The 16620-nt window shown below is 33.3% G+C and overlaps 1 protein-coding gene across 1 annotated transcript in view; it reads right to left on the bottom strand.

The window, feature by feature from the left end:
• Positions 1-6571: 6571 nt before the first annotated feature.
• LOC143050751 (uncharacterized) overlaps positions 6572-16620 on the bottom strand; it is a 98329-nt gene continuing 88280 nt past the window's right edge. The window contains exon 5 of the mRNA XM_076223901.1: positions 6572-6856. Within this exon, the coding sequence (XP_076080016.1) occupies positions 6696-6856 (161 nt within the window). The 3' untranslated portion in view covers positions 6572-6695. The remainder of the gene's footprint in view (positions 6857-16620) is intronic.

Below are 16620 nucleotides of genomic sequence, written 5' to 3'. Positions count from 1 at the left end.
CGACGAGGGATTTGACCTAGATGATCCATAGTTAAATGTACTCCGGACACCACCACACACATCGCCACTATTAATGCCATCCCCAGAGTCAGTAACAACAGCACTATCGATCTTGGAACGTCCAGGAACCAACTGTCAATGTCATGGCAAAAATCGAAAAATTATCAACAGTATGCAAAACACAACATAGAAAACTAAAGACTAAGCCAAACGAGCCCCACAAAACACCAATGATGATCTCAGGTGTTTCCTAAGGGTAAGTAGAATATACTCCACACATTGCACCCGTCGTGTTCCTCGAACTACAAACCCGGTGTTAAATCTCAATCGGTGGATTACAGTCAAGGAAAAAAGGAGTGCGGTTACGACAATTGAAACTTATCCGTCGTCATTTGTGAAAATTATATTCAATAACAGTTGATCGAGTCCGTAACTTTTTTGAAAGGAGGAATTCAACTTCACTACATAGAAGTCATGGTTTAAAAGCTTTCTTGAGAGCATACATATTCATTTTCAGTGATATGTCATCAGTAACAATTCTGAACCATCTTAAAATTCGGAGAAGAAACATAGATCTTCCTAGAATCAAAAACAATGACTTGATTTGTCTACCGAAAATTGGGTCGACCTTTTGATAAAAATGGATAAATATTAGAATTTAATTCAATAATAATTAAATTCAGTTATTGTAATTATATAACTTGGTATGCCTATTATTGATTTAAATTAACGGTGTGTTCGATTCATTTTATACTGGTCACTTTAATATGCTAATTAGTTTAGCCCGCGAAATGTTAGTCCGTGCAATTTACCTCGTGTGGTTTGGTCATTTGAATTCAAACCTTACACGGAGCTTGGCCAAAGCTATAGAATTTAAAACACAGAAGAAAAGATGAGTATTCTTTTTTTGTTTTAGAATTAAGCAACATTTTATAAAAAATAATAGCTCAACAATTTAAACTGTTAATCTGGTTTTCCTTTCTTAAACAATTTTAACTTTGTTAATTGCTTTAAATAGTCGTGAACTTTTTCTTTGGTGTTATAACTGAATTTAAATTCTATCATTGCGTAAATTGTCAATCTTTTCTTGGATATTATTTTATATTTATATTTGTAAATTGAGTAGATGGTTATACTTATTGTGCGAGTTGTTATGTCTAATTGTTTAACTGTCTTAATACGCTAATGAACATTTACCATGTTATTTATTCTTAATCCAAATCCAAATCTTGCAGCCCGAAGTAACCGGTGAGTAAGCCACATATTAATTTCAACATATATGTATATATAAATTCTTTTTAGTCTTAAATATGCATGAAATAGGTGCCACTGGACATAAAGAAAACAATCTATGAATCTAGGTATGGCAACGAATGCTATTCACATTCAATGCATTTTGAACTTCAGTCCTGAATGAGATTGGTTTACAGTTTTCACTGTATAAATATTGTAACTGATATACAGATATGAATTTACTTTACTTTTATACATACAAGTATTTTAATACAGTGATCTGACATAATTACTTGTTTGAAATTTCTGGAATAAGAATAATGTTATATTATTTTCATTGTTTTTCAGTGCAACAGGTATTTTAGTCCAGTAGAATAATTGTTAAAAGGTTGTTGTTTATCTTTATTTATAAGCATTCACTATACATGCTATATAAGAATATTTCATTAAATGTTAATGAAAAGGGAACATTCTAAAACTATCATGACCATACAAAGACAGATGACATATTTCAAAACTTTTCTTGTCTCTCATGGTACAACTGATTTTTATAGTTTGTTCTTATGTTGTACTGTCACAGGTCAGGGGGGATTGGGCGCCTACTAACATGTTTAACCCCACCACATTCTGTATGTATGTGCCTGTCCAAAGTCAGGAGCCTGTAATTCAGTTGTTTTCGTTTGTAGATGTGTTAAATATTTGTTTTTCGTTCATTTTTTGTACATAAATTAGGCCGTTAGTTTTCTCGTTTGAATTGTTTTACATTTGTCATTTCGGGGCCTTTTATAGCTGACTTTGCGGTATGGGCTTTGCCCATTGTTGAAGGCTATACGGTGACCTATAGTTGTTAATTTCTGTATCATTTGGTCGCTTGTGAAGAGTTGTCTCATTGGCAATCATACCACATCTTTTTTATACACACACACAAACATATACATTTGTATATAAAGAGTAATATTTCATATTTTGTTTCTTTACATTCAAATGTTAATAAAGTTTTACTTTACATTTTCAATATACCAACTGATGCTCTGAAAAAAGGAATAAACAAAAATCGTCAAGTTATGTGACTTTGGACGATAGAATTTCATGAGAGTGTTATTATGTGAATTGATAAAAGTGAAACTGTTTTGAAAATGTCTTCACAATGCCTTTAAAATGAGGTCAAGTTTTCTTAGATCAGTTGATTTAAAAAAAAAATCACTTTCCGTACCTAATGAATCATTTCTTTTTGTAAACTTTTGCGAGCCATCAAGGATGTTAGTTGACTATTTAAATATATATACTTTTCGATTTAATTGTTTCATAGTTTTTATGTATTATAGTCGATTATAGGATAAGAATATTTCTCATTAACGAAGGCCACTTCAATTGATATTCGGTAGATACAATAATTATTCTCTGTTATGACTTTAGTTATCAATATGATATTATCATTATGAATATACTTGAAATATCTGCCACTGGACATAGACAGCCACAATCAAGCATTTGCGGTTTTTTCTACTTTGGTTATTGCCATTGTATCTTAATACTAATTGGTCAATGGTAAAAATTGAAATATTTGTATTTCAATATTGATTCAATTGTTTGATTAAGGGATGTAACATTGACAAATGATCATGATATACTATTTTACTAATGCATTGACTAACATTGTAATTATTTGTTTAAGCCAGTATGCCGACAGCAAAAGGGGAGAGGGTGCTGCCAAACCGTGCTGTATGTAGGCAAAATCAAATACAGCTACCGGTAAACAGAAGGCTTCGCCCAAAGAGAGCTGAAATTTCAAGACAAAATATAGCCATTCCACAACAGCCGTTAATACCACCACAACAGCCATTAATAAAACCACAACAGCCTTTAATGCCACCACAACAGCCATTAATGCCACCACATCAGTTATTGCAACCACATCAGTTATAACCACAACAGTAGTTATTACCACAACAGCCGTTTGTACCACTACAGCCAATTCTACAACCACAACTCATTTGAACTTCAAACTTCCTCAGCAGCCCGCTGAACAACAAGTTCCTGATCAGGGATGTGTACACCCAGGGCAGCCCACAGCTCGTAATTCTATACAAAACGGTGAGATTTTAGTTATACCTACTAGTAATGATGTTGATGTGTTTGTACCACAAAACATTATAAACCAAATATGGAATTTAGAATATGTTGATTTGGCACAATTACTTTACAAAAAAATTTTGTTTCAAATATTGATCAACCGAAAAAAAGTGCTCGGTTTTGATGAAGATGGAGACATTTTAATTGACAGAAATAAATATTCAAAAGTAAATCATTATCTAACTTAGGTGAGTGGACTGAAGGGTTTTTAAATTATATGAAAATTTTATTGCAAAGATTCCCGGAATTGGCAAATGAATTGATTAGCTACATGACGATTATAAGGGGGTGTACCTTTTGAGAACGTTTATAAATTTGACATGCAATTTCGACTTAGAAAAGCTCGTGATCATATGCGTGCATGGGACGTCATTGATGGGCAGCTATGGCTTCAGTTTATTGCAGTAGGCATAAATCATGTTCCACAGACATCTTCTTATACTTCTCGCACAGTTAGGGACGACATCAAAAGATCAATGTAAGATAAAAAACTTAATTCAAATAGTTTGGGGGTAGGGGGGTTGAACTGCTGCAAGATTTGGTTATCCGACATTGATTTTTACATATATCCATATGGGTCAATCAATTTTTCCCAAATTAAGTTTAGAGGGGGGTTGGGGGGTCAGTGAAAAAACTATGTGAATTAAGTTTTTTATCCTTCATTGAACTTTTGATGTCGTCCCTTATTAGTCCTTGCTACGATTATAATTTTAAGGCCGTTTGTACTCGTATGAATTGTGTATACAGCCATGAATTCATGTATAAGATGTAACCAGTTCCATCCTCCGATGTACTGTACAAATTATTCATATAACAAGAATAATCCTCGAAGTTCTGTAACTTCGGACTATTCTGCTCCTAGGTATCAAAACTACCCTAGGGCACCTGATGCAAACAATTTTGCACCAAGGTATCAGTCCAGTGCTAGAGCAGTCAAACAGGTTTTTGAATACACATGGAAATTTTAACCCAAATACTCGTTTTTCGATAAATAATTAAAGATTTCCCTGTCAGCAGGCAAATGTTCCACGGATGCAATTTAATCATTTCAAATTTTATAATTTTGTTTACAGCTTGCAATCACCGTATGATATTTGGTATTTTTGGTTGTTCCCCTGTTAATACTACGGTTTAAGGGAATATGTTGACTGACTACCCCGTTAAAATATTGGCAAATTTATTATATAATGGTTTTAAATATGGTTTTCGAGCACATCATACAAGCAAAACATTAAAGTCTGTTTTACAAGATCCAAATTTAGCTTGGAAAAATCATGAGTGAATTGAAAAATGGTAGAATTGCGGGGCCTTTTTATTATCGACCTATTTCTAATCTACGTGTTTGGAAAATAATTTTAGAAATTATAATGGCATTTCTTATATTTTGAGTGACAAGTGGTTGTCGAGTTCTGATTTAAATCTCTTTATCGGTAGTGTAAGAGTTATTCAAATACTTGGCTTACGTATCAAATAGACTAATTTAATTTCAAAACTTTAAACATAAACTAAACCTGTATGACGTATGGCCATGCCCCGTTTCACATTTAGTTAATAGTAGCTGACATGTTTAAGGATGAATATTCTTATTCCACTGGGAATGCGTACCTTTCAGGCATTAGGTTTAATCATAAGATCAATGGTTTATTGGACAACACTCATTCTTTTATTGTTCAAAAGATGCTCAGTGACATAAGCGACACGTCTGTCGTAAGCCTATTACTATTGGTATATTAACTAGACTTTTAGATGCGCTTAATTTAGTTTGTTATTCAGTATATGTTTATTCAAAGCTTCATTTTCAGCTAGAATTTTGGGTTTCTTAGTTTTGGAGAAATTGCAAATTCAAGTTTTAATGAAAATCTTATTGTAAAACGATCCAAGATATAATTTGATGCTTATTCAGGGTCACTTATTATAAAAGTTCCTTCTTAGAAAACAGATCAGCTGGGTAATTCAGTAACGACAATTCTGGAAAAGAATAAACTACTTCAATTTGTCCTGTCCGGTTGATGTCGGACTACATTGCTGAGACACAAAGACGATGGACATTTTCATACACTTTAAAAAAGGTTATGTAAGAACAAACCTTGTATAGTTGAAACACTTAATTTCAGGGAACCTGAAAGATATTTGGGTAATTGGCTCTTTTATTGTCATAGGAGCTGTCATAATATTAAGCTTATAGGTGCATCGTTCGGATTAGAGATAGTTGGGTGTATTCCTAAATCAGATTCAAGGAGCTCTGAAAATGTTATGTATATATTTTCTTTAAATTTCCTCATTGTTTGGTTTTCCCTTACAATGAATAACATAGCTTAGATGTTGACAGTATTGCATTTTAGCTGGAGTTTATGTTGATTTTGCCACATGAATATCAATTTAATGAAGTTCAAAGTATTGAATTTAAGTTGATGTTGAAGTTTTTGATGTTTGTGTTGAAGTTGATAATAATGTTGAAGTTGATAATATTGAAGTTGATAATAATGTTGTAGTTGATAATAATTTTGTAGTTGATAATAATATTGAAGTTGATAATATTGAAGTTGATAATATTGAAGTTGATAATAATGTTGAAGTTGGTAATATTTAAGTTGATAATAATGTTGAAGTTGATAATGATGTTGAGTTGATAATGATGTTGTTAATATTGTTGATGTTGAAATTGATTATGATGTTGAAGTTGATAATGACATCGAAGTTGATAATGATGTTGAAGTTGATTGATGTTGTTCCTTGCTGTTAAATTTGTCATGCGGTAAATTTTATGGCGGATTACAAGTTGTGCAACTAGTTACTCAACTTGTAATTTTGGCGGAATTTACTTTAAGCTGCTATGGACTACCCAGTGGCTCCTGATATAATTTTGTTACTGCTGGATCGCCCTTCAGTAATTCAATCGTCATCAAGTTTTGATTGACAAGTTGATTGTGTTTCTTTCTTGCAATAAATGCCATGACAAATTTACAGCCAAATAAAACATAATTTCTTTAGTGATTTTGATTTATAGTTTATTCGTTGGATTCATTAATTACATCATGAGGTCAAACAATGAGAATACAGATTTAAACAATACAAGTACACTTACATTTTATCTAGGCCCCCCTTTCAATCTATGTGTGTGTGTATATATATATATATATATATATATATATATATATATATATATATATATATATATATACAATAATTCTCTTTAAAGTCGATATTCAGTTACAAGATTTTATTAGGTCTAATATATCAATGTATGCACTCACTGGAATAATACAAACACATAGTATACTTTAAATCATATCAATAACAAGAAATATATATTAATCTGGTGATGTTTGTTAAATGTGTTTGTTTGAGGTGTGTGTGGTTTGTGCTTTTTTCGTTTTGTTTAGTTCGTTTGGTTTGTTAGGAGGATAGGTATTGCTCAAGAACAATTCTATTCTTTTATATGACTCGTCGATGGGTTGGTTAATGCTATGTAAGCTTCCATGGTTACTGCCTATAAAGAAAAAAAAAGATAATAAGATTGAAACACAATTGATCAAAGATCATCATTAACTTTCTAAATCATTTATAAGAAGCCACTTCATGTTTACTCAAAGTTGCTTCTTGTGTGAAATCATACGTTTCGTCATACAGACTCATACTGATTCCCAAAATAAAAAGGTTTTTATATACATTCGCCTGAAATTAAGGAGATAATTTGCTACTTAAGTTTAAACAATGTCACTTCCGGTCTAATATGATAGCTTTATTTACACTGATTCAAAAAACACTGATTTGGCATGAACTACGAGAGATGATTTATTACTTTCGGTTTACAGAATGTACTTTCGGTATTAATATATTTATGATGATTAAAACAATATTAGTTTCTACGCACTTTTCCATGAAGGAAGTGCAAACAATACTTCTTCTTGTTTCCTAAAGGTCACTTTGGGTGATATGACCTTGACCTCAAATTTCTTTTTGTGAACCAATAAACTCAAATAAAAATACCTTACGTCTCTATCACTTACGGTTTGTGATATAGCAGAACGTAGCGCAAACCTAGTAAAGTTAAACCATAGCTTTAAAAATAACGGGACACTTTTATTTAAAACCGTAGTTGAAACGCAGCATTTTAAAACGGAATAAAACGTGACAGTGTGACTGGGGCCGTTTATTTAGCTTTCTCCTCTCTACCGCACAAGGGACTCAATGGAAAAGCAAACTTCTTAACAACAGACATTGTATCAAACACCAGGAACATTCGTAACTGAGGTAATAATCAATTCTACACACCACCTGTAAGAACAGACCAGAGTACAGCTTCATACCGACTCTTTAAAAACATTTATCCAACACGAATTGATCTTATTAGAACCCAAAGATACTACTTTATTTGGACACTACTTAATTTTGATACATGAGTAGTTTTAAAATACATGTCATGATAGATGTTAGGCTAAATAGCATCTGAATTGATGAAGTGTTGTGTTTACACTAATTCCACCCGAAATGTTTTGATTGATAATTTAGTCTATACGAATTTTTCACTAGCTGACATTTGATAAATAATTAACCGCTTGACCAATCATTACTCAATGTTCGGTATTTGTTTTTAGAGTTCAGACGTTTGTTTTGGGAATTTAAAAATAGAGAATAATTGGCTAAAATAATAGAGAAAGTAAATAGGGGGACCTTTATCGGGACTTCGAGATCGGGTGTTTTTAAGCTCGGGATTTCGGGATAGATCGACATAAAATAGAGAATACAGAAATGAAGAATTCTGATTTTATAGACCCTCATTTATTCGGCCTTGGATTTTAAACTACAAGTATTCCAAAATCATTTAAAAAGAATGCAGTAATTTCTACAATTAGTTCATGAAAATCTAAATAAGAAATATTATAAGATGGTAGATTTGAAGCAGCTGAAGTTATAATATAAACAATCCTCAATGTAAAAGCATTTCACACGGTTTCAATTTAAAATATATGTTATAGTAGACTTTATTTGATATTGCACGCTCAACCCCACCCCATCCGTTTTTTTATACCAACTGCCAACCATCTCCGCCTTATTTTCTTGGGCTCCTCCGCCCCACCACTTATAGAAAGTCCCGGCTGAATCCAGCGCTGATCCTTGTAGTTTGAATAAAAGAAAATCACTAAAAGACTTTTATAAAACAGATTTATAAAGTAAGGATAATGACTTTGACATGACTGAAACAGTATGTCAAATGAAAATGTAATTAAAAGGGTGTCTGGATGGGGGTCCTGTAATTCTTCAAGACCTTTTCTCTATTCTTTATAAATTTTGCCTAAAATTTGTACATTTTAGCTCCCCATTATTGTCTATTCTTATTTTTTTTTGCCTTAAGTTTTTACCTTTTTTGCACGTTATTGTCCATTTTGTCTATTCTGTAAACCCCATCGAGACCCTCGTAAAGGGGGTGTGTGTACTTAATATTTTTACTTTAATTACAATAGGCATACGAAACAGTTTTGATCCGACTGTAAATTTTTGACGAAAGTTTGCATACAAGCTTCTTTCACCTAGTTAATTCAAATATTTAATAAATAAATACACCTTCATTTGTTACTGTTATCGGTAAATAGGGTCGAAATTTTAGACATTTACTTGACATTTTACGGAAGACGTTGGTGTTGCCATGTTTTTATTATTTTCATGTTATGTTATGTTCACTTCTGTTTGTATTCTCGTCGGCTTTCGTTTTTCGCTATGGCTGTGTCGGTTTGACCTTTGAGTTTGATTGTTCCTTTGGTATCTGTGTTCTCTCTTTTTAAATTTTACACCTCCTTGCAAAATTACAGACGCGTACTGTACACGAAGGAATTTGTGTGCAGTTAAAATAAATAGTGACAATATATTTTTGCAGAAGCAAAGTTATGTGTGTTAATCAGAGCTGCACACATATTTAGAGAATCGTATAGCAGTCATGTATACTCGTGTATGGCCGAGTAGAGATCGAAAAGTGGTCGAATGTGGTCGGGTAGAGATCGGGTATTGGTCGAGTTTGTCTCGGATGAGAAAAATATAGAAGTCGCAATGATCATGAAGCGATCGGGCATTGGTCGAGTAAATCTTGATTACATATCGTACAAGTTGTCGTTGATCGGGAAATGATCGGATATTAGTCGAGCAAAGATCGAAATGATCGAGTACTGATCGGTAAACTTTTAGTATTCCGACCAAACTCGATCTCTACACGATCCTTTCCCGATCAATTCGACCGCTACTAGACGAATTCTCGATCTCTTCTCGAGTGACTGGCTTCTCGATCCTTACTGGAATGTTTTTGACATGTCAAAAATTCTCGGGTAGAAAGTCAGATCGATGACGACCAAGGTAGACCACCCCGAACATTCGTGTCGATTGACACAGACCAGTTTCCCGATCGCTTAATTTGTCTTGATCGAGTTGGTTTGATCGGCAGTGTGAACCTAGCTTAACATCAACATAAAACATTATTTATATCATGTCGGGCATACTTTTGCTATGTATATTCATGTAATATGTTTGATTATCACAATACAAAGGCCAATTTAAAGGAACAAAATCTTCAACAATTTTTTTTTTTTCATTTATCAAACATATATATAAAACTGATAAAAAATAACTATCATGAAAAATAAATCTAGTATGCTTGATTACTACCGGGATAAACAAAAAGCAAGTAGATTTTTTAATGATAAAAAATTATTGTGTGGACTTTAACGGTACTTTTTTGTTGACTTTAGCGGAACTTGTTATTGTTGATTTTAACGGTGTTTTTCTGTGGACTTTAGCGGAGGACATTTTGTGGACTTAAGCGGAAAGTTTGTGAACTTTAGCGGCGTATGGACTTTAGAGGTGTTGCGGACTTTAAATCACAGTGCGCAAAAAATGTACATTTTTATTTAGAATTGTGTGTAGTTTTTAAACCCCATTTATACAGTTTACATGTACTATAGATCTATATATATATATAGAAATCTAATAGACGGCATGTCGATGCAAACAATTTGAAAGAAAATTGTGTTCGGTCTATACAATATGGGTTGATTTTATTCTTCATATATAAAAAAATATATAACAAAAACAAACCTAACTCCAAGGCAAATTCAATCAAAGTACTGAAGTAATTAACATTCGATGACCGCAAGTTCTTGTGGATGATCGCATGATCACAAGCACTTGTTTCAGAAAAAAAAATCACATTTCTATACCTGAAAATGAGGTTAATGTAAAGATATATTTTTTTTCTGAGACAATTTGTGCGTGGATGATGAATAAATGACAGGGAATTCAACCTCATCGTAATGACTATTATATGAGCAGTACATGCGAAAAGGTACAAAAACGAAGAACTTACGAAATTCTAAAAAAAGTGCATAATCATTGGTAGCAGACTTGTATAAAACACATTTACTTTTCCTCATATCCTAAAGCAGTAAGCTATACGCACCTTCAAGTGCTGAACCCTCCCCCCTTTTGTTTTATAAAAACAGTATATTATGATGAGGAATATTTTATAACGATGATGCCAAACAGAATGTTTAAAAAAAAATTATTATCATCGTATCAAATAATCCTCATCATATTTGCCAAACAGTATGTTTAAAAAAAATATTATCATCGTAATATAATAATCATCATCCTAATATTTTGTCTATTGAATGACAAGACATGGTTTTGACTTTTAACAACAGTAGAAAACATTGTGCAATTAATCTTGTATAGTAGATGGTAACACAAAGGATTTTTTTTTTGAACTTTTCATTCACCTTTTGAATTGTATTGCTTTTTTTAATTATTGGCAATTGATAAAATATTGCAGGATTGAAGCCTCAGTCACACCTTACCGGATAGCACGAATGGACGTCTAACGGATAAAATAAAAGTTGTCCGTTGAAAAAATTGTTATCCGTTGGGAGTCCGTTGATGTACTGACCGAATAAAACGGACGTGTAACGAATGCATAACGGACACACAACGGATATGCAACGTACGAGAAACGGACACGTACCGGACAGAAAGGATGTCGAACGTACATCCAACGGACGAGTACCGCATAAAACGGACATCTAACGGAAGCGTACCGGATAAAACGGATGAACAAGATATACGGAAAAATCAAAGGCGACAATAATAATACATGTAAATCGCATATATATTCAAAATGTTTCTGTGTAACTGGTTTTGGTTTATTCTTCAAAATTCCGCCAAAGGGAAGTGTCTGGCCTGAATAAGAACTGCTTGATTGTGAAGACGTGCCTATACTCTAAGATCGATTATGAATAATAAGAATTCATGAACCTTAAGAAATCTGACATACCAATAATTGGCATTTCTGACGCGAAATTTTCAATTGGCATTTATCCGTTTCAGATCCGTTCAACATCCGTTTTATCCGTTATACGTCAGGTAGAAGTTCGTTTCTCATCCGTTCAACATCCGTTTTATCCGTTAAACGTCCGGTAGAAGTCCGTTGGTGAATTTATCTTTCAGACCTCCAAAGGATGTATAACGGACACGTAACGGATACAAAATGGAAACGAAACGGACGAGTACCGTACAAAACTGACGCCTAACGGACGTTCAACGGACATTTTATCCGTTGGACGTCCGTTCAAAGTTTTGAACATGCTCAAAATTTTCCACCGTACAGAACGGACGCCGACGGATAAAACGTACGCTTAAAGGACATGGTAACGGATATGGACGGACGTCTAACGGATAAGAACGGACGTCTGACGGACATGAACGGATTGAAAAAAGTTATCTGTTAGGCGTCCGTTCGAGCTATCCGGTAAGGTGTGTCCGAGGCTTTACTAGTAAACAACAAATAGTATCTTTAATGTATTCCTTATTCACATTACAAACTTTTTAAAATTGATTCACTTTGGTAGCAGGAAAGAACTGGAATTTTTATACCATTTTTACAGCGGATAACCGTGAGGGCATTCCGTTGTATTGCTGTCGCCTAGCCTGATTTCCATTACATAAATTCCGTGTTGGGATTGTAACCGATCTATAATTATGACAAATATGCGGACATTATCGAGTGCCAAATAACATTCCTTGTTGCTTGCTATAATGTCATATTATCAATGGATACTCCTAAAAATATTTTTTTAGAACATAAATTAATGATATGAAAATGTTTAGTTGTTAGAAATATATATATAAGTAAAACATCTTTAATATCTTTGTACAAGTACAGAGAAAGTGTGTTAACGCATGCGGAAGAACATCTCAAGAACGTTTGCAATCTCCAATGCAGAGTTATCGATCCTCGCTCTCTCAACGACCGGTTACTCTGCATGGGAGATAGAACATTTTGCGGGAAACTATGAATGCCTACTCAAATCCAATCTATTAGGAAATCAAATTATTACAGAAGAGTGTCCACCATGCACTTGCACTGCACTATTATTTATAAAGTAGAATAGAATTATATACAAATGGATGAAAATCAAATATACATGTTACTGTAATATACAAATATTAATATATAATAACAACAAATCAGAGTAAACTGATTTGCATCACTACGATATAATAGTTATTACGATGAGGTTGAATTCCCTAATTCCCTGTCATTTATTTCTCATCCACGCACAAATTTGTCTCAGATTTTGTTTTTAATCTGTACATTAACCTCACTTTCAGGTATAGAGATAGTTGTTTTTCTGAGACAAGAGCTTGCGGCCATCCACAAGACATTGTGGTCATCTGATGTGCAGTACTTCAGTACTTTGATTCACATTGCTATAGATTCCACATTTTTTTGGAATTACAGACATTTCCTAAATCCTCAATGTTTGTCCTTTTTTGTGCTATTTAAATATAGGTTCAAAAGACATTTTGTTTTCCGATTGCCCCAAAATATACCTTTTTTTAAATATTGTCTCATTTACAAAAGAAAAACGTAGCAGTACAATTTTTACATGGACATAAACATTTGTTATTACTTTGATATTGATCAGATTTCCAGACTTAAATTTCGTAAATATATCTAAATGATGGTGGTTAACAGTTTTTATGTTCACATTTTACCTTTTTTTCGTTTAACTGGTCAATTTGACTTTATTCCTTCAAAACTTTGCGTTTTCTATGTTGTAATATTACAGATTGTTTCAGATAAGGGTGAAGGTTTGGTACCATTAAAACGTTTAAACCCGATGCAATCGTTTGCACCTGTCCTTAGTGTTTCTCGTTTCTGTTTTTTTTTCTCTCTATAGATTAGACCGTTGGTTTTCCCGTTTGAATGGTTTTACACTAGTAATTTTGTGGGGACCTTATAGCTTGCTGTTCAGTGTGAGCCAAGGCTCCGTGTTGAAGACTGTACCGTGACCTATAATGGTCTACTTTTATAAATTGTGATTTGGATGGAGAGTTGTCTCATTGGCACGCATACCACATCTTCCTATATCTATTGGAAGGCTGACTACAATCGATTTCAGATTATTGATTAATGGTAATACACACAAATCTCTTCTGTTTGTTGCGTGAATTAATTTTCAGACTGAACGTAATAATGATATTTTTCTAATTCATTTTTCAATTTATCCCTTTCTGCACCCATTGTATAAAAAAAATTAATCAACGTGTGGTTCGTTTGATCTCAGTACTTCATGTGATACAGACTTGTTTTATGAGAACTTCAATTTTGAGATGACAAAATTCATTTTTGTAGACAAATTTCATTTTTGTCATGACAAAAGTCAATTTTGTCTAAAAGGTATGCAAATATAAACTTATTTGCATACAAAATTGACTTTTGTTACCTGATATGGAAATTAAAACACAAAAGTCAATTGTGAGAGACAAAATTGAGTTTTGTGAGACAAAATTGACATTTGTGAGACAAAATTGACTTTTGTGAGACAAAATTGACAAAATTGAATTTTGTCTCACAAAAGTCAATTTTGTCTCCCAAAAGTCAATTTTGTATGCAAATTTGTTTAGTTTGGATTCTATGAACTAATTTGCATACAAAATCGACTTTTGTGACACAAAATTGACTTTTGTGAGACAAAATTGACTTTTGTGAGACAAAACTTAATTTTGTGAGACAAAATTCAATTTTGTCAATTTGTCACAAAAGTCGACTTTGTATGCAAATTAGTTCACAGAATCCAAACTAAACAAATTTGCATACAAAATTGACTATTGTGAGACAAAATTGACTTTAGTGAGACAAAACTCAATTTTGTCAATTTTGTCTCACAAAAGTCAATTTTGTCTCACAAATGTCAATTTTGTCTCACAAAAGTCAATTTTGTCTCACAAAAGTCAATTTTGTCTCACAAAAGTCAATTTTGTCTCACAAAAGTCAATTTTGTCTCACAAAAGTCAACTTTGCCTCACAAAAGTCAATTGTGTATGCAAATTAGTTCACAGAATCCAAACTAAACAAATTTGCATACAAAATTAACCTTTGTCGCCCAATTTTCAAATTAGGTAACAAAAGTAAAGTCTGTGTTACAAAAATGAATTTTGTCATGACAAAAGTAACTTTTGTCCACTGAAAGATAATTTTGTATGACAAAATTTTAAATTTGTAGTATGCTACAAATTTTGTAAAACTGAACTCATTTTTGTTGAACAAACTCACTTTTGTCCGTACAAAATTGAATTTCGAGTACAAAATCACAAGAGTCCCATTCGGCGCCCCGTAGTATTTCAAACATTTTTGAGAATAATATTGTGTAATTTATGTTTAACATAAATCATTGATGACAATGATATACCTAGTACAAGCACTTGTGTGAAGCTAGCCGGCGTTAATATTCATCGTGAGGCTAGCCGTCAATATTAATATTCATGAGATTAGACCGCGTTCGATGAAGTCGTGTGGGTAATTAATTGATTGTGACAATAAAATCACTTCTTGCTGTAAATATCAAATATGGTTATGCTATTTATAGCAATATATAATCTTAAATCAATAGGTGTCTTCTGCAAGGTCCGCGTCATTTAAAATGAAAGTAGATAAAAAGGTTAATGCCCTAATACACATAAAACCATAAAGAATTCTTTAAAAATTCTGTGATAAGTGGAATAATGTAACCTGAAACTACAATAGATAGGACGATTAAACAGAAATTTCGCGATTACTGTTAAATGGTAAATATAGAAATTGAACAAAACCAATGACATATACATGTATATATACTTCTTCAAAATGGAACAAACAATCAAACAACTCATGTATACACAGTTCTAATCAGTAATTATCATCTTTTATTTAAATATTTGACATTAGTCATTCTACAAATAAAGTTTAACCATACACTGAAAGGAATTAAAGGGAATTAATTGTCATAAGGTCATTCCACAAACACTAAATATAGTCCACTCTCAAATCTAATACAAACCAAACATACGATCGCATGTTTCATTTTAACAAATCAGTAAAACAAGAAGATTAATTATTGTAGTTATTAAAGAAAAAAAAAAGTAAAATTAAAACCTATTGACAGGTACTATTTCAAGGATATATCATTTTTGAAAATTACAGGGACCAGTCAGAGTCATTAATCACAGTCAACATTATCAAGCCAGTACGAGTTTGTCAGCAAGGGGTTAAAAGGGGGTACCCTCGAATATCACAAAGTCGAAATGAACTGTTGCCGGCTAGCCAAACTAAGAGATTCTCCACGTAAACCATTATACCAGAGAGAGAGGTGGACCAAGCCTTTAAAATGGCCTATAGCACTTATGCCCTAGACCCGTACGATTTTGTCAGCAAGGGGTTTAAAAGGGGCAGGTGGTACCTCTGTTTACAACGAAGTCGAAATAAACTATTGCCGGCTGGCCAAACTAAGGGATTCTCCACGTGGGCCATTATACCAGAGGTAGAGGTTTGCATTGCCTCTAAAATGGCCCATAACATTTATGCCCTAGACCCGTACGAGTTAGTCAGCAAAGGGTAAGGGGGTATCCTCGAATATCACAAAGTCGAAATGAACTGTTGCCGGCTAGCCAAACTAAGAGATTCTCCACGTAAACCATTATACCAGAGAGAGAGGTGGACCTAGCCTTTAAAATGGCCTATAGCACTTATGCCCTAGACCCGTACGATTTTGTCAGCAAGGGGTTAAAAGGGGAAGGTGGTACCTCTGTTTACAACGTAGTCGAAATAAACTATTGCCGGCTGGCCAATCTAAGGGATTCTCCACGTGGGCCATTATACCAGAGGTAGAGGTTGGCATTGCCTCTAAAATGGCACAGAACACTTATGCCCTAGACCCGTACGAGTTAGTCAGC

This window comes from Mytilus galloprovincialis, chromosome 1, assembly GCF_965363235.1.
Source record: "Mytilus galloprovincialis chromosome 1, xbMytGall1.hap1.1, whole genome shotgun sequence".
Taxonomy (NCBI): Eukaryota; Metazoa; Mollusca; class Bivalvia; order Mytilida; family Mytilidae; genus Mytilus; species Mytilus galloprovincialis.
Note: the sequence above shows the minus strand (reverse complement) of the source record. Positions and strands in the feature narration are given on the sequence as shown.